Source organism: Pseudochaenichthys georgianus, chromosome 5, assembly GCF_902827115.2.
Source record: "Pseudochaenichthys georgianus chromosome 5, fPseGeo1.2, whole genome shotgun sequence".
Lineage (NCBI taxonomy): Eukaryota > Metazoa > Chordata > Actinopteri > Perciformes > Channichthyidae > Pseudochaenichthys > Pseudochaenichthys georgianus.
In genome coordinates, this window is record NC_047507.1 from 9084966 (window position 1) to 9109382 (window position 24417).

Consider the following 24417-nt stretch of genomic DNA (forward strand, 5'->3'; position numbering starts at 1 on the left):
AGCTCCCGTCCAGACATTCTTAACCCTGCTCACAGACGGGGGAAAGAAGAGCTTTTCTGCAGTGCTCAAGGTCAAGGTGTCTTTCTAGCCAATGCACAGCGGATCATCCCCTTCCACTCTCCCTGACACCCATTTCCCACCCTGATGGCAGCCACCTGTCAATGGCTGAACTCCCCCACCTAGATAATAATAACCTAGCCAGAGAGCATCTTTCATCAAGTGTCCTCTCTCTATTTGAATAGAGGGAGATTCTGGGCAGGATTCTGAAGAGACAGCTCCTCCTGATATGGGGTTTCTCGCAAGGTGGCTGTGACAGCAAAGGGGATGCAGGGTGGTTATAATTGGAGCAAGGTCATGTGAAAGTTGCCTAACAGTTGTGCCTTTGCTTATTTCTCTAGCACTGGGATTGAACCTGGAAAGGAAAATAACAGTTGAAGTGTATATTGTATGTGGATGGTATTCTCAACCATGAAAGCTTACAAGTTCTACAGATGGCAATGTCAGTCTGAGTCCATCCACAGTTTTGTTCTAGACAAAGATGTCTCTACAGACAGACATGGATTACCGTGATATTAAGGCTGCGGCCACACGAGGACGAATTCGGTCGTTTGCGTTACTGTTTAGTGTCATATAGACCGTTCAGCCACACGAGGACGACCGAATACGGCACTAAACGACTGAGGAAACGATAACGGGTCCCAAGGTGGATAGAAAGGCATACGCAACTCTCTGGGGGGTCCAACGGCTCCGTGTGTACGCCCTATCCGAACATTTTCAGATCACTGATAGTGATTGCGCAATAGCCCCGCCTCTCCCCACCTCTTCTGCTCACCTCCGCTTACCCCGCGCCATTGCTGAAGTGTTTCGCCACCAACAACAACAACAATGGCGGATCACAGAGTTGCTATCGTGCTCCGGACGCTATTGACCATGCTACAGTTGTTTGTGCAACATCTACAGCAATAATGATGAGGCAATAGCCCCGCCTCTCCCCACCTCTGCTGCTCACCCCCGCGTCAAAGTAAACTGCACCCTGAATTCAGATTATTTATCTTTCTCTCGATATGGACCTCTGGAATTCTCTCCCCCCCGAAATCCGCAGCGCCCCAACCCTGGACATTTTCAAAAAAGCCCTCAAAACGCACCTTTTTACCAAGGCTTTCCCCACTGTATAGTTAGTTTAATAGGTTTATTTTTCCACTACTTCCCCCCCCCACCCCCTTAACCTGTCTGCCTTTTCTTTTCTTTTTTTTCCCTACTGCGTTAATCCTATGCGTTTAGCCGTTTTCGTCCTCGTGTGGCCGGGGCCTAAGTAAAGACATTTTTTTTAAAGGTCCCCTATTATACTGTTTTTCATCAATGTTTTACAGGTCTCAGATATATACAAAACATGTCTCTGAAGTGTTTGGCTCCAAACACAGATCATTGTAGCATTACCAATAATCCCCTCTGTTTCAGCCCTGTTTCCAAAGTGCTGATTCTCTGTCTGTGACTTTAGATGAAAATAAGGAGCCCCTCCCCACGCCCCTCTGAGAGACATTTGGTTAAAAAGAACACAATGGCTCTCTAGGAGGAGATTCAGGTGATAAGGTGTGGGGGGGGGGGGGGTTACCTTGGTTGCTGATTGGCTAATGGTTACACAAGCCAAAACATTATGACATCATTAAGTGGCCAAAATCTGATCAGCTCATTTTCAGACAGGTTTTTATATAAATGGATCAGGACAAAAAGAGAGAGAATCTTTTTTTCTGGAATGTTCAGAATCTCTTTCCACAGAGGAGACACGTGGTTATGTATAAAAGACGTGAACAAGTGGATTATGCATAATAGTAGGGCTGCTTGATTATGGCAAAAATCATAATCACGATTATTAAATATGATTATTCATTGACTTTGAAAATATCCATTTATTGAACTTTAAAACAAATACAAATAATAATTTGAACACTATCTTTTTAACTGTTGATTACCCTGAACGTATAATTGAACTGAAAAACAAAAATAAATGATACATTTATATTTACATTTAAATAAATAATATCAAAAATAATAAATACCAATAGCAGGGTGTCCGCGGGGTCTTACAAAGTATTAAAAGTTGATAAATAAATCAATTTAGCGAAAATTAAGGCTATTAAACGGCATTTTCCAAGGTATTACATGTTGTAGCTTGTTTTCAATAAGTATATAAATGGTCCAAAGAGGTTGTATTCTACAGTCTGCCTGAATGTAATCATTGCGTAGGTGTGGAGTGTGATTCTGTGTAGTTTATTGATGGCATCCCGTTGGATTTGACGTCATCTGAACGGGACATCGCACGCTCACTGCTTGATAGCGCGCGAAGCTCCGTTTACGCCGGTTGTTAAACATCGTTATGGGGAAATGCAAGTCTGCGTCCAAATGGTTGGAAGATGAGGAGGAAGGACAATCAATACTGTATATAGTAAAGTGTGTCGCCAATGTGACCGGTTAAAACTCGTAGTGGCGATGAGGTCTTAAAATGTACGGAAAGGGCCTGAAAAGGTATGAAATGTGACTTCATACTGTATACCCTGATTAAACAAGATCAACAAATATTTTGGAGCGCACATCCACAAGCTACTAAACATATATAAATATGATAAATACAGTGGGGCAAAAAAGTATTTAGTCAGCCACCAATTGTGCAAGTTCTCCCACTTAAAAAGATGAGAGGCCTGTAATTTTCATCCTAGGTATACACTTCAACTATGAGAGACAGAATGGGGGGAAAGAATCCAGGAAATCACATTGTAGGATTTTTAATGAATTAATTGGTAAATTCCTCTGTAAAATAAGTATTTGGTCACCTACAAACAAACAAGATTTCTGGCTCTCACAGACCTGTAACTTCTTCTTTAAGAGCCTCCTCTGTCCTCCACTCGTTAACTGTATTAATGGCACCTGTTTGAACTCGTTATCAGTATAAAAGACACCTGTCCACAACCTCAAACAGTCACACTCCAAACTCCACGATGGCCAAGACCAAAGAGCTGTCAAAGGACACAGAAACAAAATGGTAGACCTGCACCAGGCTGGGAAGACTGAATCTGCAATAGGTAAGCAGCTTGGTGTGAAGAAATCAACTGTGAGCAATTATTAGAAAATGAAAGACATACAAGACCACTGATAATCTCCCTCGATCTGGGGCTCCACGCAAGATCTCACCCCGTGGGGTCAAAATGATCACAAGAACGGTGAGCAGAATCCCAGAACCACACGGGGGGACCTAGTCAATGACCTGCAGAGAGCTGGGACCAAAGGAACAAAGGCTACCATCAGTAACACACTACGCCGCCAGGGACTCAAATCCTGCAGTGCCAGACCTGTCCCCCTGCTTAAGCCAGTACATGTCCAGGCCCCTCTGAAGTTTGCTAGAGAGCATTTAGATGATCCAGAAGAGGATTGGGAGAATGTCATATGGTCAAATGAAACCAAAATAGAACTAGTGCGAATAGTAGTAATGCTAATGTGCAAATGCTACACACTGTAAAATAAATAAAAATAAACGTTGGACTTGGTAAACATTATACCTGCTTAGCATAAGCTTGTTAGCATTCTCAATTTTAGCATTTTAGCAATGACTTTAAAAGACAAAACAGCGTGACTTTATGGTCTAAAAAAACATGTTTATCTATTGTATATTACAGCGCATTTTCAGAAAATGTACTAGATATTGAGATACTCTACTTTATTCTTGCCTTATTCCATTCTCACAAAGTTGCCTGCATATAATGTCTATTTCGATGACTACCGTAATTCCTCTGCTCGGGTTATTTTCCTTGTGGATTGGTGCTGATCTCTGGAGTGTAATCTTTCTCTCCCTCCCTACCGACATAATCCCTTATTGTTTCACCTACCACACTCACCCCTCTCTTTTCCTCTTCCCCTACCTCCCTCAATCAGATGGATAGATAAGATGCAGGCTCAAGGGGGCATTCAAGTGGCTGAGCCTATTTCTTAAGTGCTCTGTCTCTCTCTCTCTCTCCCTGTCTTTCAGATGCCAAGGAGATCGTTTTGAAAGCTCAGATCCTGGCCGGTGGCAGAGGCAAGGGTGTGTTCGACAGTGGTCTTAAAGGTGGAGTGCACTTAACAAAGGAGTAAGTATGTCCCTATCTACATCACACTGTGAGTTCCTGAAGGAAGAGGCATTCATATTATTTCTCCCGCGACGGCGTCTTTTCGAGTGAGGAGGCTCAAAGCGCTCTCTGAAGACGCTCCCCAGACACAAAGACACAGTCGGGATTACTTGTGCTCCAAGTAAACAGTTTTTCTTTCTTCCGTAGCCGCGTTTCCGAGGGCCTACCCTCAATTAAATGTTGAGAAGGGGATTTTAAGGTCGACTGAAGCGTTTTGCACCTCATACGGAGTGTTGATTTGGTTCTGTGCAGCTGCGAAGTTTATTTAGTTTCAGCTTGGAGTTAAAGTACAAAGTGTGATGAGTTTATGTATTGGTGTGTATCATGTGCATTTTTCAAAAGGTGGAATAGTTTTTCTTTACTCAGGCACTGCAGTTTCCTCCTATCCAAAGTCCCATGCACTTCTAAAACAGTGCAATCTTGTTAGTAAAAGTACCTGCCAGCTACTCCCCGCCTCAAAGGCAAAACAAAGTGATTTATAACAATCGTCCCAGATATGTATCCTCTTCACGCTACTTTTGGGTTCAGAATGGCCGGATCTTTTTCAAAGTGAGATATGCTGATGTTTATCGTCCCCAGACAGTGATAGGAGTGCGCAGTTCACCTTCCTCTCATCTATCAAAGGACGAGTACAACCCCGGCTTCTTTTTCATTCGCGAACAAAACCAGAGCAGGCTTGAAGAAGCTGCTCTGGCACGCGGGCAGGCTTTAAAACAGAGAGTAGAAACGGAGGTTCATTCGTAGTGATGTGTAGATGTGGCAAAGTGTATCCAAAAACGGTGCTTTGTCGGAATACGTTACATGAAGTGCTGAGGCTCTTCAAATAAACTCCTCGGAGATAAATAAATACTTATTTGTGTGTCAGTTCACCTGCTTCTCTCATATTTCATCTTGAAAATGAAAATTAGGGCTCTTTGACTTAAACCCTGTTCCCTTTCAGCCCTGCTGTGGTTGGTGAGCTGGCCAATCAGATGCTGGGCTTTAACCTGACTACCAAGCAGACGCCCAAAGATGGAGTGAAAGTGAAAACGGTGAGCCTCGGACTGAAGGAATGAAGGATAGACTCTGCTCTTGCTTTGTGTGTTTTTTCTCCTGACCTCATTTCAAGGCCTTTTGAGTCCAGTAATGCAGTTCTCTAAAATTAATGACTGTGAAGGCAGTCTGGCTCTATGTTTTTATCCCCCGTTTTTGTAATAGTTGCCAGACGCTGTTGTTTACTGTGGGTTTGCGCTGGCCGGTGTTATGCCTCATTTCATAAATTGAACCGGGCCACTGTGAATTTAAAGTGTTTGGTAAACAACTGTTTCTATGTGCCACTAACAAGCTGGAATATGATTGTCTCCGCTCGCATGCCGCATGCAGTACCTCCTCAAAGCAGACATTTCCAGGTGATGAAGCCTTCTCAGTCTTTTGTTTGTTTTGTTGTCTCTCCCCACGTCTGATTCCCCCCCGCTTCCCCCCATGCTGCTCCCACTCCTGCTGCAGACTTGAGGTGGAATCAAATAAGTGTCACTCACAATTTTATAGAAAGCACCTGTGGACTTCACAAAGCTTAGAAATAACTCCATTTGTCAACAACAACAAAAAAAGGTCAATTGGAAGTGAGGGAGAGGAGGCGATGACCTCCACAGGGCCATCTAAATCGTCCTACCGAGAAAATCCTCTTTTGGCTCTGAAATCACACCTGGCCAGAGCAGCAGTTGAGTGACCTGAAGGGTCGAGTACGGTAACAGTCGCAACCTGGTCTGCCAGAGCTTAGCCGTCAACCTGCCAGTGGAGCTCGCCGCGTCAACCCTTCAACCCGTACCCCGAGAGCACCACGGGGAGGGAGGACAGCAGCTCAGCATCTACATGGATTTGCTGTCATGGCGCTGATAGAGGGATGAGGAGATAAGGGAAGATGAAGCAGAGGTTGTAAGAGATGGATTTTGAAGAAGACTGAAGGAGGCTAAAACGGGGTTAGAAGAAAGGTACAAAATGGTGGGAATAGAATACTTTTTAGTGTGAGGGGAAAATCAGGCTACAAGCAGGCGGACGAGGGAAGAGAGTGTTTGAGTGACTGGAGAAGACAACATTTGCTCAAGGAGATAGGGGCGCTGTCTGCGAACATGCAGTGTAGAGAAGGCTATCCATCCTCATTTGCTGGGCGATTGGGTGGAAGCAGAACATAAGGGCTGGGCATGTTCAAACAAACACTTCACCCGAAAACCTGCAGCCCATTAACCACCACACAACTCCTTTCGCTTTTTTCCTTCCAAATGAGCCTCCTGCCTTTTTCTGCTTATCTGCCAACTCTCAGCTGCTCTCTCTCCTCTCTATTTGCCGCCCTTTCTCTCATTCACAGCATATGAGATTTTCTTTAGAGCATTGATTCTGCCAATCTGCTTTTTGCCTTAGCCGCTGTGTTCGATGTAGTATTGGATATAGTGAACATTTAAGAATGTACATTTCACCCAAATGCTAAGAAACACCAATATTGTTACCTTTTTTTATTTTGTATTAGTTTATTCCACAGGGACCGTGGACATTAATAGACATTTATATCAGTCATCAGGTATTTTTGATCTGTAGTCTTTGCACAGATGTTGCCAAGTCTCCCTAAAAACACATTTGAATATCAAAAAATAACATGAAGTCAAGTTTGTACAGTAGCAACATTCCTCATCAGCCACGCTTCCTCCTGCTGTGCCTGTCCAGGTGATGGTTGCTGAGGCTCTGGACATTACCAGGGAGACGTACTTCGCCATCCTGATGGACCGCGCCTGTAACGGCCCTGTCATGGTAGGCAGCCCCCAGGGAGGTATGGATATCGAGGAGGTAGCCGACAAGACCCCAGAACTCATCTTTAAGGTAAATTATTTGTAGCTCACGCCCATCACTACAAGATCTAATGGGAAAACTAACAGAAGAAAATGTATCGGCGCTAAAAATTAAGTAGGTATCTGGTATCGCCCCCTTCCACAATATGTCTCTTTTATTAAAGGCACTGGTATCGCCCCCTTCCACAATATGTCTCTTTTATTAAAGACACTGGTATCGCCCCCTTCCACAATATGTCTCTTTTATTAAAGACACTGGTATCGCCCCCAAACATTTATTTTTTGAGATGTTGAAATAAATTGATCTTGTCAGGCACATATGAACTCATAAGAAAGATGCAAACCTCTTGCTAGTGTGCCTCTTACTTTCCTTTAATCAATACAAGTATTTGGCTTGAAAGCGTGCCAATGTAAGATTGACACGCTTATGGAAACTGCTCAGTGTATACATGTATCGTCCTGCAGCAGCTGAACATGATGCCCATACAACAAAACACTCTGGCTTAACATGACAGATACACAGCTTTGTTGCTATGGATTAGATACCATTTACTCGAGTCACTTGGGTACTTGGCAACAGGTCCTTTTCATTGTTAACAGATGTACAATTTAAGCATTACAGCTGGCGTTTGCCTCCGTGTTTCTCTATATCCTCCTTGCTAGGCTTTGCAGATGTTTGAGTAGATTGTAAAGATCATGCTGAGATTGATGTCATTCATTATTTTCCACTGCAGGTATTGTATGTGTGCGACGCGGCTGTTGAGTTGCTATATAACACATATCACGCTTTCCACATCTCATTAAAATCTATATGGTCCAGAACTGCTTTATACGGCATTGTTTTATACGAGCGACGACAGTCACACTTTGATTCTGTCCCCTTTAAATCCCTCATCCGTTTTTATACCTCAGGAGAACCAAATAAGCCAACTTCTGTTTTTCTGAAAGTCAAAGATACGGGAGTCTGATGATCGTAAATCCATCGCTTCAGCCCCGAGTCACCTTTTTCTCTGCGTCTGACAGCTTGCCACTACAGTAGCTGCCTAATTATGATGTCGGCAGTTTAATATGAACATCCGCTTTGTGTCAAATTATAGCCAAACCTCCCTCACTCCCTTTCTTCATTTGTTTCCCTCCCTTTTTCTTCTCTCACTTTCACTGCCATTCTTATAGGAAGTCATTGATATCTTTGAAGGCGTGCGAGACGACCAGGCTCTTCGCATGGCAGCTAATTTGGAATTCAAAGGACCTCTGCAGAGACAGGTAATGGGTGCTCAGAAGGCTTTAAAGACACAATGCAAACAATCTACAATGCACACACAAACGTATGGATGTGTCCTCGTTCACAAACGGACCAAACTTTGGCTATTCATAGTTTTCTAGAGGCTGTTGTGAAGTGTCGCTACACTCGGCTCTCTTGCCAGGTGGTCTATTGTCAGATATCTGGCTGTGACGCACACCCTGGCTGAGGGAAACTTCACTACTGGTACCATTATTCCATAGAGCATGCTATTGATGTTGTCAGTGAATCGATCAGTAAGAGACACTTCGGGCAGCCTATAATTCTAAGGACAGTTAAAGACATTTTTTTTCTAGTCACCTCAAATGAAAATGTCTCGCTCAGACAGCATTAGCTAGCAACATGTGAAATTGTTCATGAGCACGCCAAGTTCAGATCACTTATTTTCTCCAGTCACAGTGGCGTTATCAATCAATTTGAGCAAACAGCATATGTGGAAATCAGCAAAGTATATCTGGCAAACTGAAAGTCAAGGATGTCTTGAGTTCTGTTCGCATAAAATTGTATACAATGCTTTCTTTGCAGGATACTGAATAGGCATTGATTTCAAACAGGCAAGCAGAGAAATAGAAAGTAATTGGTTAAGTTTCTGCATTGTCAGTACGCCTTTCCTCGGTTGCTGTGAGTCGGCTGCCAGACTGTTTAATTCAGAGATAATTGCAGCTCTTCTTATAAAATACCTCTGCTGTCTTGAATGAGCTATGGGGATGACAGGATCTTTGTGTGGATGCAAGTGTGTGTGAAAGAGAGAAAGTAAGTGAGATTGGTGGACTGTTGGCATTACTAAAGAACCGTCGCAGCAATAGAGAGATCAGTTGAAAGGCCTTTAAATGGGGGTTTTGACTGAGCCGATTTAAGTGTTGTGATATATCCAGAGGTGGCATTTTAATTACTTAAAAGTACTAATACAGTACTGTTCAAATATTCTGGTACAAGATAAAGTCCTTCATTGTCAATGTGTTTCGTTAAAGTATTACATGTCAAATTAACAAATGCAAAGATATCTCAAATGAAATGACTCAACATTTATGAAATTAACTTTATAGCTACCAATTAATTATCCCTAAACTGTCCAATTGATTAATCAACCAAGCTGTTCTTGTTTACGTTTTCTAAAGTTTCATTTATAACAAAACATCATATTTAATATACTACTGTATTCTTTATGTAAAGACCTTGATTTCTAACGTAAATTAAAATACATATAGTACATTAGAAAGTAGACTATTTTCCTTTTGGATTGTAGTGGAGTAAAGGTGCAAGTGGAATTAAATAAAACCACCTGACTTTTGCACTGAAGTACGATACTTTAGTGTATATACCGTACTTTTCGGACTATAAAGCGCACCTGCATATGAGCCGCAGCAGCTAAATTGTCCGTCTGTCTTGCTCTCGTTCTGTCTCTCGGTTCCACTTTTACTTTGGCGCGCTACCTGTCTCACTCTTTTCCGGCCTCCAGCTTTTCCTGCTGGAGCCCGCCGCTTAGAGGTGGCGGGCGCGGACCGGTCCTAGAGCCCATAGAGTTAAATGTGATTAATTTTACCTGTAAAATCCATAGATTTAGGAGGTTCCCTAGTGGCCGTTAGCTGTACAAAAAAAATGGGGGAAAAAAGTATAGTCCGAAAAGTACGGTACTCACTTTCGCCCGGTATAAATCCTGTATGAAAAAAGTCCATTAAAGAGTCAGGGTGAAAATAACAACACAATAAGATGTTATCACAGTACTTTAGTCACTATATGATCTAATGCCTATTATTTGTTTTGTTATTTGCGAGTAAGAATTTCAAAAACATATCGCACACTTTTACCTTTTTAACAACTTTAAATTATGCATTTTGGTTTATACAGTGTCATTGCATTGATCAACTTCGTCGTGTCGACTTCACCTGCTGAACTCAGTACAAAAAGATTAATTACCAAACTAATTAAGAATGATTTCGTTTTTCAATAATAAAACTGGTTAAATAGTAAAAGAAAGATACTTGGCAGTCGTGTATAGATGTAATATTACATTGCATTTAGCTGACGCTTTTATCCAAAGCGACTTACAATAAGTGCGTTCGACCAAGAAGACACAAACTTGAAGAAAACAGAATCATATAAGTACATCAGGTTTCATCGAGCCAAAACATTTTAAGTGCTACTCAACTAGCTTTTGATAAGCCAGTCCTTAGTTAGTATGTAAGTGCTTATTAGTATGTAAGTGCTTATTAGTATGTAAGTGCTTAGTTAGTATCTAAGTGTGTTTTTTTTCCATTTTATTGCTCGAAGTGGATTCGAAAGAGATGAGTTTTCAGTCTGCGCCGGAACATTGCCACTCGAAAATCAGAATATGATGTGCTGTATTGTTTGTTGTCCCCACACACACACACACACACACACACACTGAGAAGTGCATTATAATGTTATATATCTATGTAGCCATATTAGTATGTGACGCATGTCCTATATGCCAGTTGTCACATACTTAGAAACAAACTCAGAGTGTCATGTTGAAGGTGGTTCGTCATGTTTTATGCATCCTGTGCGGGCGGCTGAGCGGCCTTGGTGGGGCCGAACCGTGAGGTAATAATTACTGTATTATATGTCCCTCGCAGGCGGCAGATCAGATTAAGAGGCTCTATGATCTGTTCATGAAAGTCGACGCCACTCAAGTCGAAGTCAATCCTCTCGGAGAAACTCCCCAAGGACAAGGTACCATGTATTGCATGCAAAGTCCTCTCCCTGTGTGTCTGTGTGTGTGTTATGTCATTGCATGTGTCATTTACTGCCACACGATCGGTGTTAAACATCCACAATATTGCACCTCTTTGCACAGAGAGCAGCTTTGAGCATGCAGCCACCTGTTAACCACTCTGCAGGATACAGGCACACTTATCTCCTCGGGTCTGAATGCGTTTTGCAAAGTGTAATTGCAACACGTTGACGTCAGTTTCGTGTCAGCATGACTTTGTCTGGATCAAAATCCAAATGGCTTCAGGGAGCAGAGATTTCCATATTCATGGCATGTTGATGTTTGTTGATGAGTCCTAGTTGCTGATGATTAACTAAAGGCGTACAGCCTATCATCAACTAGTAATGAGGTATTACAGCAGCAGCAGCAGCATCCTTCATTTACTCCACAGTCGTCAAACAGCACTCAGGGGAAGCTCTGTAAATATGTAAACAAAATAAAAGAACATCTGATAATCTGAATGCTTCAACCAATTTAAATACGGTATACTGTACATCCTGTATATCAGGCCTTACTATGTCCCAGTAGCAAACCCATTAGAGCTATTTCACCATGTATATGCTTACATTTAAGTAATTGTTCTTAAATGTCTTTTGCTTTTAATCTGTAAAGCACTTTGAATCGCCACGTGCTAAAAAGTGCTATATAAATAAAATTGCCTTGCCTTGTACAAAGGCCTCACCTCAGCAGGGTCATATTAAGACGCGGCCTTTTGCTGCATGTCCTCCCCCCTCTCCCCCTTTGCTGTCTCTCTTTGGCTATTGTATCCATTAAAGGATAGCACATCTATTAACAAGATAACATTTAAATTGGTTTTTATTTAGCATGATACCATTTGTGTCAAGTTTTATTAGAATGAATCGAACTCTTCAGCTTCATAACTTATAAAACCATAATCCAATGTTTATGCAGTTATTTTAATCACTACCTTTTTGTATTTTAGCATAAACGTAGTCTTAGTACTAACTAAATAAATAATGTACCAGGGGTTACTCTGTTATACAAGGGAGAAATGTAGAATATAAAAACAAATGAAAAAGGGTTGGAAAAAGACCATCTTGCATTCCCTTTCTTAATAGAAGTATTTCAATGTCCTTTCAAATTGTTTCTGTCGCAATATATCCGATTGTTTTTGTATATATCTTTTGTTGGAATGGGCTTCATAAATAATCTGGCCTTGCCTCACCTGTAAAGGCGGTGTAAAACAGTGGTAACAATGTAAGATAATGGAGGTCTGAATTGGCAGTCGTTCTTTCGTAACAAGCGACAGCGTTGCCTGGTTACTTCTCTCTTGACGACCTCCTATGTCATGGGTCTTTTAATATCTTTTAATGTGTTAAATGCGACTTTGAGTACAACTTCCATTTCTTTTACGGGTCAATCTTAAACTCATGGGCTCAAATCCTGCCTCAGTCCGGAGTCTGCAGTCGTTGCGTGTGTTTCTCCCTCTCCCTCTGATGCAAACACTTGAAATCCCAGAGACAAACAGAGGAATGTGTAAAAGAAATGTGAGAAATGCAGAAATACATTTCACAACAAGACACCAGGGGAGGTGAGCACGCACACATTTCAAGCGCTCATCATTGAGACGAGAAATACATTAAGCATTGTAATGAAGCATATTCTAGCTGTTGTGCTGCGCTGTAGTTGAACTTGTCCTGAACTTTGTTTTCCTCCCAAAGCATTAAGAGTGATTTTCTTGTCTGTGGAGCCGAAGAAAGATTGACTGTGAAGCGTCCTATCGAGACGTATTTACTACACGCTGAAGATGCATCGCTTCTTTGATGTTATTTAGTCTCCACAAGAGCAGAGTCTTGTTCAAAGTATGCTTTATCAAAGATTGACAAGAGAAGTTTGTTGTTTCATGATTTCTAATGAATAAAATGAGTCCTTTTCAAACGATGAATTTTCACAGAGAGGTACGAGTTTCCTTCTCTAGCAGTAGGAAGAAGCTGTGATTGAGGCAGGCTTTGTAGACGAGCTTCGCATTAAAATCCTTCTTCGGTTCGATTTGTTCACACGTCACTAGGGAACGCTGCTGTTCTTCGGCAGGCATTCAAAAGAGACGTGCGTTGGGAAGGGACATTTCTCAAGGGTGGAGAATTTGTATTTTTTTGTCTCATTTTGTTATAGCTCAATTCATTTTGTAGATGGACGGAAATAATGGATATGTCAAAACAAAAGATATGGGTGTAGCGGGAGTGCAACCTCACCGTGTGTGTGTGTGTGTGTGTGTGTGTGTGTGTGTGTGTGTGTGTGTGTGTGTGTGTGTGTGTGTGTGTGTGTGTGTGTGTGTGTGTGTGTGTGTGTGTGTGTGTGTGTGTGTGTGTGTGTGTGTGTGCCAATACCCATGTTTCTATATTATGTTTCTTTTACTTGTGGCGGATCTGTTTATCTTGAATATGTTAATCATCCCAAAAGTTGTATAGACATAAATAGAAATACCCTTATTAGCATAACAGTTACATTTTCATTGGTTTAAAGTTTTCAGGTGATCCCAGCTTGGGTAAAACTATCTGGAATTTAATTTCTTTGAATGAACAATCGGCTACTGGCAAACACACATATCTGCTTTCTGGTTAAGAGCTGGATTAAAAGACTGTGGACTTCCTAAATCCACAGAACCATTGAACATATCAACAACTGCTGTTAAGATTACCATCAAAACATGAAGTGAAACAGTTGCAGGTTACGCCTTGTTTTGTGATGGAATATTTAAGTTACCTTCATTTCCTGGTATCCCGAGATCATATTTCTGAAGTTTCCTTCTAGAAAGACTTGCTTATTAGTCATGAGATTTTAAGAATAAGGACATTTACTTAGACACGTTAGTATGAATGCTAAAGATTAAAAACGCTTCATAAATCATCTTAATTGTTATATTTTCCAAACACTGAATAACAGTGAGTAAATGAAAAGTTACAGAGAGGATAGTGTGTAGTCAATCTCATTAGAAAGCGTTTACATTTCCTACCCAGTGTATGCAATGAGCTGATAGACGTAAGCGTATACATGTAACTAAATGCTCTAATTAAACCTATGAGTTTCACTTTCCACCCTAAGCCCATTATTCGAGACAGCTTTTCACACCGTCTTAGATACAAGCTAAGAAAGCTGTTAGCCCGAGTCTAAGAATACACGTCGTTTAAAACCTTTTAGCATCAACTAAGCACTATTTCAAAGAGACGTACCAACAGGGTTACCCACACCCCCTCATTAAGGTGAACGACCCGGCCCCTTTCTGGTTTACAGTTGCTATGAGAATATTCCTGACTCCTTGCTTTTGTAACTTTTGGACATTTAAGTCACAGTAAGGTAGCTTGCCCAACACATTAAACTATTCCTTAGATTAAGTCACTGAATATGTTCTAATTCTTTGGCCTGCTATTTTTCCAGGAAAGCTTCATGAGGTTGGTCTCTGTCACGCCCTGGCTCAAGGACGGACACAGGAAGGAGACCACACATGATTCATCCAATTGAAGTGCATTTATTTAAAGAAACTAAATTAACTATGAAGTCAGTTAATCAGTAAAGTGTGTAGTGTGAACATGCATCAGTATATAAAGAAAGAACAAACAAACCAAGGTCCAGTAGAGCCAAGCAACCCAAGAGGAGAGAGAGACTGACTGCTCAGGCACCCATACTTGTAGCTGAGCAGTCAACCCAAATCAGGTGTCAGCAATCTCTCCTGATTTGGGGAGTGGCTAACCAGGGACCTGAGTCTAAGGCCTAGGGGCCGTCACAGTCCCTTTGAAGTGTAAAGGAAATGTCCATTCACTATAATGGTAGATCCCTGAGAGCCAGTGTCAAAACACCCGCCTCAGGAAGCCAACCTTTGAAATAATTAAGACCAGTACGCCGAGGGAAGTTCATTAATTTCAGGTTTTAAAATGATGATTAATTTTCTTTTAATGTCTAAGGTCCTCTTTCTCTTCCCTTGCCCGTGATTTTTCCTTTTCCTTACACTTGTGCTTCCCCTGCTGCTATATTTTTTCCTAACTCTGCTTTTGTTTTATCCTCTTTCCTCCAGTGGTTTGCTTTGATGCCAAGATCAGCTTTGACGACAATGCCGAGTTCCGACAGAAAAGTGTGTTTGCCATGGACGACATGAGTGAGAGTGACCCCACGGAGATGGAGGCTGCCAAGTGGGACCTCAAATATATCGGACTGGATGGAAACATCGCCTGCTTTGGTACGGAAACAAAACGCTATAACGGAGCTCATTGCTGCACAGAAACGCCAACCATTGCATGAATTCTCACATAAGCCAACTCCTCCTGGCATAAAGCTTTAATGCACCTCTCAAGTCGCATAAGTGAAAAGCTCAGGCACGGTTCAAACTTGGTCAAAGTAAAGGCAGCCTGGGCTCTCCTCCAGTCCACATTACGAGGAGCAGCTTTCTGAGGGCTCCAGAAGGAATGCTGCCGTAACCAATGCGTTCTAATTAACTATAATCCGCCCTGAAAGTCTCCAGCGAGCCAGATTGTTAGCATTCTCATTAAAGGGCCTCTCTCTTGTCATAAATCAAAGCTTTTACAGTGTACAGCAGCACTAACAGGTGCTCGTGCGTCTTACCCCGTGGCCTCATAAACAAATTAGATGTCCGTTAGCACTAACACTCCACACACACTTTCTGCATCCCCAGCAACCAGCCTCTCTGAAAGTAACAACGGTTTTTAAGGCACTGCCGCTTCCGTGAGAGCTGCGTAAGCCACCAAAGTGACAGCTGTTCAAGCGAATTTCCTTTTTATTGAGACCTCTGTCGGGAAGCTTGCCAGGACACAAGTACAGCTTGTCTAAACCAAATGATATAAGACGTTTGTGTTCTCTTGGCTGCCGCACACCTCAGCAGGATGGAGGCATTGGCAGTAGGCTAAATGATGGCCAAGGCCGTGATAAAAAGGGTAGCAGAACCTCTTTTAATCAAAACTCTTTTGTCTGAAGTCTGGAGTTGAGTCATAATCAGATGTTCGCTGAGTTGCTTGATTTAAAGCATTGAAATTAATATTTCTAACCAATTTACTTTTTTGAAAGCCGTTTCCTCTTCTTTGCTTAATATGTCTGGCTCGATTCCTTTCATGGGTTTACGAACAGTACATGTTATCTCTTCTTAAGCAGTGGTAGTGTTATTTTAATTAACTCATAGCTGCTAGTCATACAGGGATTTGTGTTTCAATGTCAGGACTTTAGGGAGGACTAACACTCAGACAGGTACCGTTAGCCCTCAACATAAAAAACAGGTACATCGGAAACACATTTTTTTGTTAATACTACCCTCCATATTTCAATATGCATTTTTAAATATAATGTACATGTTTTACAGTGAATGGAGCCGGGTTGGCCATGGCCACATGTGACATCATTGACCTGCATGGAGGAAAGCCAGCCAACTTCCTGGACCTGGGGGGAGGAGTCCAAGAGAGGCAGGTGTACGAGGCCTTTAAGCTGCTGACTGCTGACCCTAAGGTAGGAACAACGTTTTAAAGAATTACTTTTGTTATACCTAAGCTAGAAGACTTGTAACGATGAAACAAAAGCCAAATGAAGTCAGAAAAAAGTACACTGTTGAATTGTGTTTGACATTGCAGTCATATATCTTGTCAACGCACATTCACAAAGCCCCGTCTGTCTGTTTAGGGCTTTGTCACTGAGACAACAGTGCTCATTAGACTGGGAACCTTGGCATGTGTCCATGTTTCACTAAGTGCGAATATATCCCATCATTTAAAGTTGCAGAGGCATGATAGATCATAGCTCTGTACTCTGCTATACAACTCACATACAGTCTCATTATCACTTGTGCATCCACATACATGTACACATGAATATTTACACACAGAACATGCTCATATACAACCGAAACATTTATTTTAATTTGACCCAAAAGCCTGCTTCTGAAAGTGTAGCAGCTCAGGATGAGTGGCAGCTTGGGGTGTTTTACAAGTGATTCAGCTCCATGTTCTGAAAGCTAATAACTCCCAAGTAAACAATATGAGCCCTGTAACCATACCGCAGTGCAGATTGTGTGTTGACAGTCATCACACCGCTAATTCCCCCGCGGCTGTCAATCCCGCTTCCCTGGAGTGAACTCCGGTGTCCTCTCTGTTAGCATCTCTGGTGTGATTGTAATACAGAGTAGAATTTGATACCAATTGAGTGTTCTTCCCTCTTGTAACCTGTATTATCACATATGGACTTCACTTGTCTTGAAATGCTTTAAAGACGTTTTGTACAGACTTTGTATACAGTAAGAATGGGACGTAGTCAACAACCCCACCCGTTTTGTTTGTGGACTAAGCTTTTGAAGTCTTGAGTTTGGTGTTTTTGCCGTCGCCATCTTGCAACCAGACGTAAGACGAGAAGATGGAGCAAGTCTTTTGTATCCATCAAAAAAGTGACAATTCAATTTCATCAACTAAAAAAACCAATGTGAACAGATTAAAGTTCGAAGATGTAAAAAACAGGCAACAACGAGACAGGCCATCGCTGAGTGTTAGCATCATTTTTTTTTTATCACATCCCTAAAGTGTCATCTACTCTAAATGTGACCGTAATATACATAATATATACCCTGCTTTATTGAAGAAGACCTAATCCTAGCGATTCAAGTGAGAAGTGAGATAATGTTCTTCTCATAAACTCTCAAACTTCTTTTTGCAACCAGTGGCATCGCCCCCTGCTGGATACTAGCGAAAATGCAGGTTTTAGTCACTTCAGTATGACTTCACTTTTTCTCACACGTAGGTTTCTGCTGTGTTTCATACGAATGTGTCCCACAGTAGTCATTTTCAACCACAGCTTCCAGTGCTTGTTCCGTATTTACGAGAGAGGTGGTCTCAAACTGAATTTAGATTTCCTTCTTTTTCACGAGGGCTTTGAAATATATCGACTGTAATACAGGTATGGAAATTGAAGCTTTTTGTGAAGAAAATACCTTGATTACATACCTTGATCTAACATGCCAGAGGCTGTTCACCTTGGAGACACCTCATATTTATGGCACAGCAGTGAACAGACCTGTGTTGCACACCTTTTATACTGTAGATGAATGTTAAAAACCTCCTGACCTTAACACCCCAGCAGGTGATACAATTCCTCACTCAGATTTCCATTGTGCAAAGATTCACTTTGGTCTCATGTGGATACCACTCGATGGTGGGTAGGGGGAAAGCAAAATGAATATTATGAATGATAAATAACTGCCATCAGCAGGGGAGGGCCGACATTACAAAGAGTAGTCACTCTCACCTGGCATGGGGCCATCTTCTATCATTTTGATTATTATTAAAGCCTTTTAAAAAGTGAGTTTCTGCGGACGCGAAAGGGTTTTAAAGTCTGCAGTTGCTGTACGTTGAAGAAAACTCCCGCATCGACGAGAGGACCCTCCTCGCGTTCCTCCTTCCCTTTCTGTCTTGGGCTGATTCCCTGGATCCAGATGGGGGAGTAAGCCCGCCGCCTGTCCCCCCTGCTGCTGTGTATGGAAATAGAGACAGGGAGCTCCTCCCTAACGGGGAAGAAAAGTAGAATAGGGTTGACATTAAACTGGGTTGGAAGCACCATTAGCATTTCAACCAGGGGAGTTGAGAAACCTGCTCTGATCTGTGGAGGGAATGTTAATCATTCCACAGAGCGCAGGAGAGAGCGAGAGAGAGAGCTGACAGAGCGCTACTCATTTGCATTTAGTTTCTCTTTTCCCCCAAATTACCACTCCACAACTCAAAAATACGAGCACAATTCAAAATTCAAATCAGTCCAGAGGATAGGTGAGTATAATAAGGCAAACTGATTGACTAAGTTATTGAGTGAGCATTGTTTAGGCAATCAGTGCTTATGGCTTTTAAACATGCAACCTGTTGTTGTTGAATTCCCGGGTGCACTGGTTGACCTGCATTTCATCTCATTATTGTTCCACCTTTTTTGAAAACATTTTCTTCTTCTCTCGGCTAATAGTTTTGTTGTTATATTTGTTTCCGCTGGTACTGCATAAACTGAGCGGCTGTGGGGAAGGACATTAATGTTGTGCTGCATACATGAATATATGTATTATTACTTTTGGAATGTTTATGTGCTGTGGTGATGACAGAAGTGCTTTTTAGAGACCGGCGAAACAGCAGGAAATATCCCGCTGGAAAGACGCCACGCATTTCCACAGAAACAGGACATTTCGGTGTATTTCTTCTCAGTCGTCTTTTTACGCTTTTGTCTGCTTCCCTCCGACATTCCCGCTCTCTCCCTCTCGGTCCTCCGCTTTGATGTCTGAGGCTCATTGTGCTGAAAGGAGTGGAAGTGATGCAAGTGTTATGCTGGCAGTGCATCGCAGACAGAGATGACAAAGCCTCCCTTTCTTCTTGTCCTCTCACTTCTCCAGCATCTACCCTGACACCATTCATTACCTTAAACATTATCATTCTCTGGAAGGAAAGCAAAGGGAGTGATGAGATGGGGAAAAGGTATGTGAAGTGAGAACAACAGAAGAAAAAAGATAAAGAATAATAAAGCATTGTGTAGCCAAGTGTGTGTTAAAAACGTGAAATGTTATGTAGCTCAGCTGGGTGTAATAGACTATTCAGCTTTGTTTGGATTCCAGCCCCCGGCTTTTTAAACGTGGACATGTTTATTTTTCATGCTAAAATAAATAGCTCCACTTTCTTCATCTCCACACACAGCACCGTCTGAATGGCAGAATGTATTGAGGTTTCCTTCATATCACCTGTAGGCGCGAAGCAGGAGCAGGCATCAAATACCAACAGCCAAATTACCTGGTTATTGCCTGGCGCCTGGGCCTTCAAGAAAGTGGCAGATGGATGTTTTGTCCAACTCGACATCCATTTTGTTCTTAGAGCTCAAGGCTGTTTTCTGTCCTTTGTATAGGCTACAAGATAACATGTTTATAACACCCCCTTGTTGTTCGTGTATGTGCCACCAGTATATCAAACCACATCAAACCACTACTAAATATATTTGATGACAAAAATGTCATTAAAATAATCAAAATAGCCTCGTTTTTCCCTGGTGCTTTTACATTTTATTTTGACAAATTCAAAAGCACATTTCGCTATTAATTTTCAAATGAATAATCATATGCCTCAAATGTTTCCCCCTTGGGTTGACACATTTTGACATACAGTGTTATCACACATGTGTTCAGTGTAATCAAGCCAGGGAAAGTCTCATCTTTAAAATATGTAGCAATTGATAAGAAGAAAATAGCAGTTTGCTGGTGAATATATTAGCTAGAAGGGCGTGGGACTGTGAACGTGAGTGAACACCTGCACTCCCTCCTGTGTGGCTGTGAGCATCCTGCTTTTCACATCTTATTATAACTTTGCTGCATTTTTGGTGTTCAACTCAATGTGATATAATCTAAAGTCATATTAGTACAACTTAGTGGTAATTGAATGTAGTCGTTACCAGTCTTTAACGACCCCTCAAAGCGCGGTGCTACCTTTTTAACATTCAGTCCCAATCAGACAATACTGGCTATGCCATCAGGAACAATTACGGGTTAAGTATCTTGCCTAAAGATACATTGACATATTGACTGCACGGACTGGGGGTCTTATAGTGCCCCAGTCCTTCTGACTGTTCGATGACCATACAACCTCGAAGCTACAGTGGGGACAGGTGATTATTGAAATCAATTTTGAAGTTAAATGTGTCTGCTGCCTGTCAACTTTGTGTTTCTAATTCACAATCAACAAAATATTGTTTCCATAGTTGTGCTACTTCACCGAGTGAACCAGGGGCGGTAGATACATTTTTACCCTCTGAGAGTGACATGTTGTTCTCCACACGCTGTGGGCAGAGAGCCAGTCAAATGTCTGTTGTTGTGACTTTTAAATGTTCTGCCTCCCGTTCAGTGCCTCTGAGTGCACAAAAGAAAATGAGCTGGAGGACAAACAAAACCAATTTGAAAAAAAGGCCATTACTATTTTCTCATCTTTTTAAGGTAATCACAAAGGGACATATTGTGTCAGTGCTTTCTCTCTGCATACGTGTCCATGTGCCTCCGTGTGTTTTCTTTCTCGATGGTACCTGCAGGCTTGTGTAGTTCGCCGTTGTTTAAGGCGAAGCAGGCGTGCTCCGCTCTGAGGGTAAAAGAGGCACAGATTGTCGCATTAGTTCAGCTGGGCGACCCTCCTCCAGGGCAGATTTGGAGGTGTGTGCATATGCATGTGTTAATGTTGTTGCGTAATCACGCTGTTGATCATGAAACATCTTTTTCCAGCTCCCGTGTGTGTGTGTGTGTGTGTGTGTGTGTGTGTGTGTGTGTGTGTGTGTGTGTGTGTGTGTGTGTGTGTGTGTGTGTGTGTGTGTGTGTGTGTGTGTGTGTGTGTGTGTGTGTGTGTGTGTGTGTGTGTGTGTGTGTGTGTGTGTGTGTGTGTGTGTGTGTGTGTGTGTGTGTGTGTGTGTGTGTGTGTGTGTGTGTGTGTGTGTGTGTGTGTGTGTGTGTGTGAAAAAGAGCTGAGGCTCACCTGTGAGTGTGCCTTTCCCCCTCCCTCGGTCGTGCGGGATCATTATGCACGTCCCCTAATGTTTTTGCCCCCATTGCCCAAACGTTATCCCTTCTTTCCAGCTCAGTGACTCTGCTTTACCTCCCCAACACTTTCTTCCATGTCGCAGTGACCGTTCTGAACCTGGACAACTCCAAGTCCCATCTGCCCCTTCACATGGGACACCACTGTTAGTACCTCTCTATCAAAATGCATGTATTGTTATTATTCAGCACTACTTAAATGGTGATACCGGCTGTGGCCTTGTGTGACTTCCTGCCAGTCAGTCATCTCACTATTTCCTCTTTTGGTTCCTTCCTCTTCTTTCCATTTCTACTTCCTCTCTCCGCCTCTTTGTATCTCTCTTTTCTTGCCTGTAGCCTTTCATCTAGTCAAATCCTGTTAAAGTCAATGTGAGGAGCTTCCCTCGGTTTCATCCCCGCTAGCTAAATCTCATAGGAGCCCAGGCGCTGCCTTTTCCGTCCCCATATGGAGACATCTGAGTCCATGTCTAATGCTCCTCAACATGAATGGAGTCGCAGCAAGGAATTGGTTCTGGTCCAAGGACAGGTGACCCACAGAAAGGTGTTGTAAGAAGAGCACCGTCCTGTCTTCATGCTGCACAGGAGAGAGTTAAAGAAGCCTTATTTAACCGCGCGGGGTCCTTTGGGTGCAGGACTGTGATGGACATCACACGGCTCATTCAGAAATTCAAATAGGTGCAAAAACATTCTTGTGTTGTCCCCCACGGGTCCCCAACAACTTTTAATCACAGAAGTCACCTGTGTTGCAAGAGCCCCCCGTTGTATGTTATTTTAAAAAAGAAATCACCTTTCCGCCTGAAGCCGAGGGCCCGCGGGAGTTGCTCGTTCCCTGGGTTATAAACACGGGCAATGCAAAGCCGTTGAGAAAAGGAGAGGAATGGGGGAAAACAAGCTACCACGGTAATGGAGTTCATTCCCAGTGCGCAGAATATTGCACAAGTACTAAATAGGGGGCCAGCAGAAGAGGGACGAGTACTTAGTCCTGCCTACGCACTGGGGCTGCTATATCGAGGCCAGGCCAAAGAAACAATGCTTGAAACAGGCAGGGAGCATTGTGGGTGTATGTGCTCAAAGGAGAAGTGGCACTCGAGGTGATTAATTTCTTCTTTTTTCAGTTATGGGCTGTGCAGGTTATTGTTATGGCGAGCCATTATAAGAGAAAGGCTCTACCTCACATAATGGTTCCCTCGCAGATTTGCTTACAATGCATTAAAAGCCTGCATTCCTGAGAAATACGGAGTTGTTTTTTGCTGGGACATTTAATATCCCCGCGACAATGTGGGGAGCTTACGGTCATGCTATTTGATGAACTCCGAGTCACTGACCCGTGTTGTCACTTGAAATGTCTTCATCACAAGCCAAATGCATTGTGGTTAATCCGTGTGAACACATATTGTATTGATATATTTTTTTTCTTCTTCAGCTTGTGTGTTTAGATTTGAAGGCTGCACATTGCAAGTCAGTAATGTATAAGACAAAGGTTCTGTTGTGTTTCAGTGAACCGTACATTTAGAGACCCATGCAGAGCTGGTGGACGTGCTTATTACACACTTTCCACCTTGAATTGATAAACATGTATCCGATGGACACAAATAGAAAGCTCATTTCTTACTTATGGACAACTTTAGTCTATTAAAGAATAGCTTTTCCAGCAGTTATTTATATTACATAGCTAAAGTTTGTTGGTAATAGTTCTAGATGTTTCTTAACTACATTTTCCATATGTTGTACGACCGCGTCTATAGGTGCCGCAGAACAAATGATTATTTCTTGGAGTGAAACCAGGTCTGTTCTATTAAAGTGTTGATTGTTCTATTTTAAAATCCTGCTTGTGCATAGAAACAGAAGTAACAGCGGGCGATGACAGATATTAAGTGCTTTTTAAATGCGTTTCAGGAAAAAGTCGCTATGACACATTTTCTTTGTATATCGTAATGGTTAATACTGATGTTTGAATACACTTTACATGTAATTATATATTCATGTTACACATAAGCATGCAAGATAACCAAAGGTACCACATTATGTTTTATTACAATAAATACATTGGCAAGAAGTCTGTTATTTTAACCCTATACATATTGCAGTCAGTCATGTGTCCAAGGTCATGTTAATATATCACGTTGGATGTTACTGACACGGCAACACCATGTTTTACTGAAAGCAAGGTCGGAGGTCGTTAATAAATGATTGCTTGACTGATTGACTGACTGGTTCAGTAATGTGCTGGAGGCACATTGTCTTCAGGGCATTGATTACCCTTTTAGAATAGCAATGCTTGTGTTGATCTAAATGCATCATGGCCACGCTGCTACTGAGCGACCAGGGCGAGTGTGGGCTGGACCACAGCTGGCGCGGGAACAGGTGTTTCTGATGGGGAGTACAGTCGTCCCAGATGAAGAGAAGGCAAGCTACAGAGACACTCAGAGAGGGTGCACGTGGGTGAGCAAGAATAATTCTGCCGCAGAGTCGTGCATGTGTACCAGATAGTTTGAGGCACAATTAGCCATTTGCATTTTAATCCATTTAATTTACAACAAACGACACATATGTTGCCACTCACTCCCACTGACATTTCTACACACATTTCCTATCACCTAACTCTTGAATCCAAACTCTTACAATACTAGCTCGAGAAAATACACCGCCATGGACAAAATCACAAATGCATGCAGTCTTACAGAACATGTGCTCGCTAGGGAGTAAGGTTCAAGACTTAGGCAACGGAGGAATTCAGTTGTCAGATTCTACCCCCCCACACACACACACACACACACACACACACACACACACACACACACACACACACACACACACACACACACCTCTCATTCTTCCTGCGGAGGTTAATATGATGAAGTTAAGGAGTT

The 24417-nt window shown here is 42.2% G+C and overlaps 1 protein-coding gene across 1 annotated transcript in view; it reads left to right on the forward strand.

The window, feature by feature from the left end:
- suclg2 (succinate-CoA ligase GDP-forming subunit beta) overlaps positions 1-24417 on the forward strand; it is a 119100-nt gene that overhangs the window by 49704 nt on the left and 44979 nt on the right. Inside the window, exons 3-9 of the mRNA XM_034083331.2 lie at positions 4019-4118; positions 5098-5188; positions 6855-7007; positions 8150-8239; positions 10874-10970; positions 15041-15202; positions 16334-16476. Coding sequence (XP_033939222.1) covers positions 4019-4118; positions 5098-5188; positions 6855-7007; positions 8150-8239; positions 10874-10970; positions 15041-15202; positions 16334-16476 — 836 coding nt within the window. The remainder of the gene's footprint in view (positions 1-4018; positions 4119-5097; positions 5189-6854; positions 7008-8149; positions 8240-10873; positions 10971-15040; positions 15203-16333; positions 16477-24417) is intronic.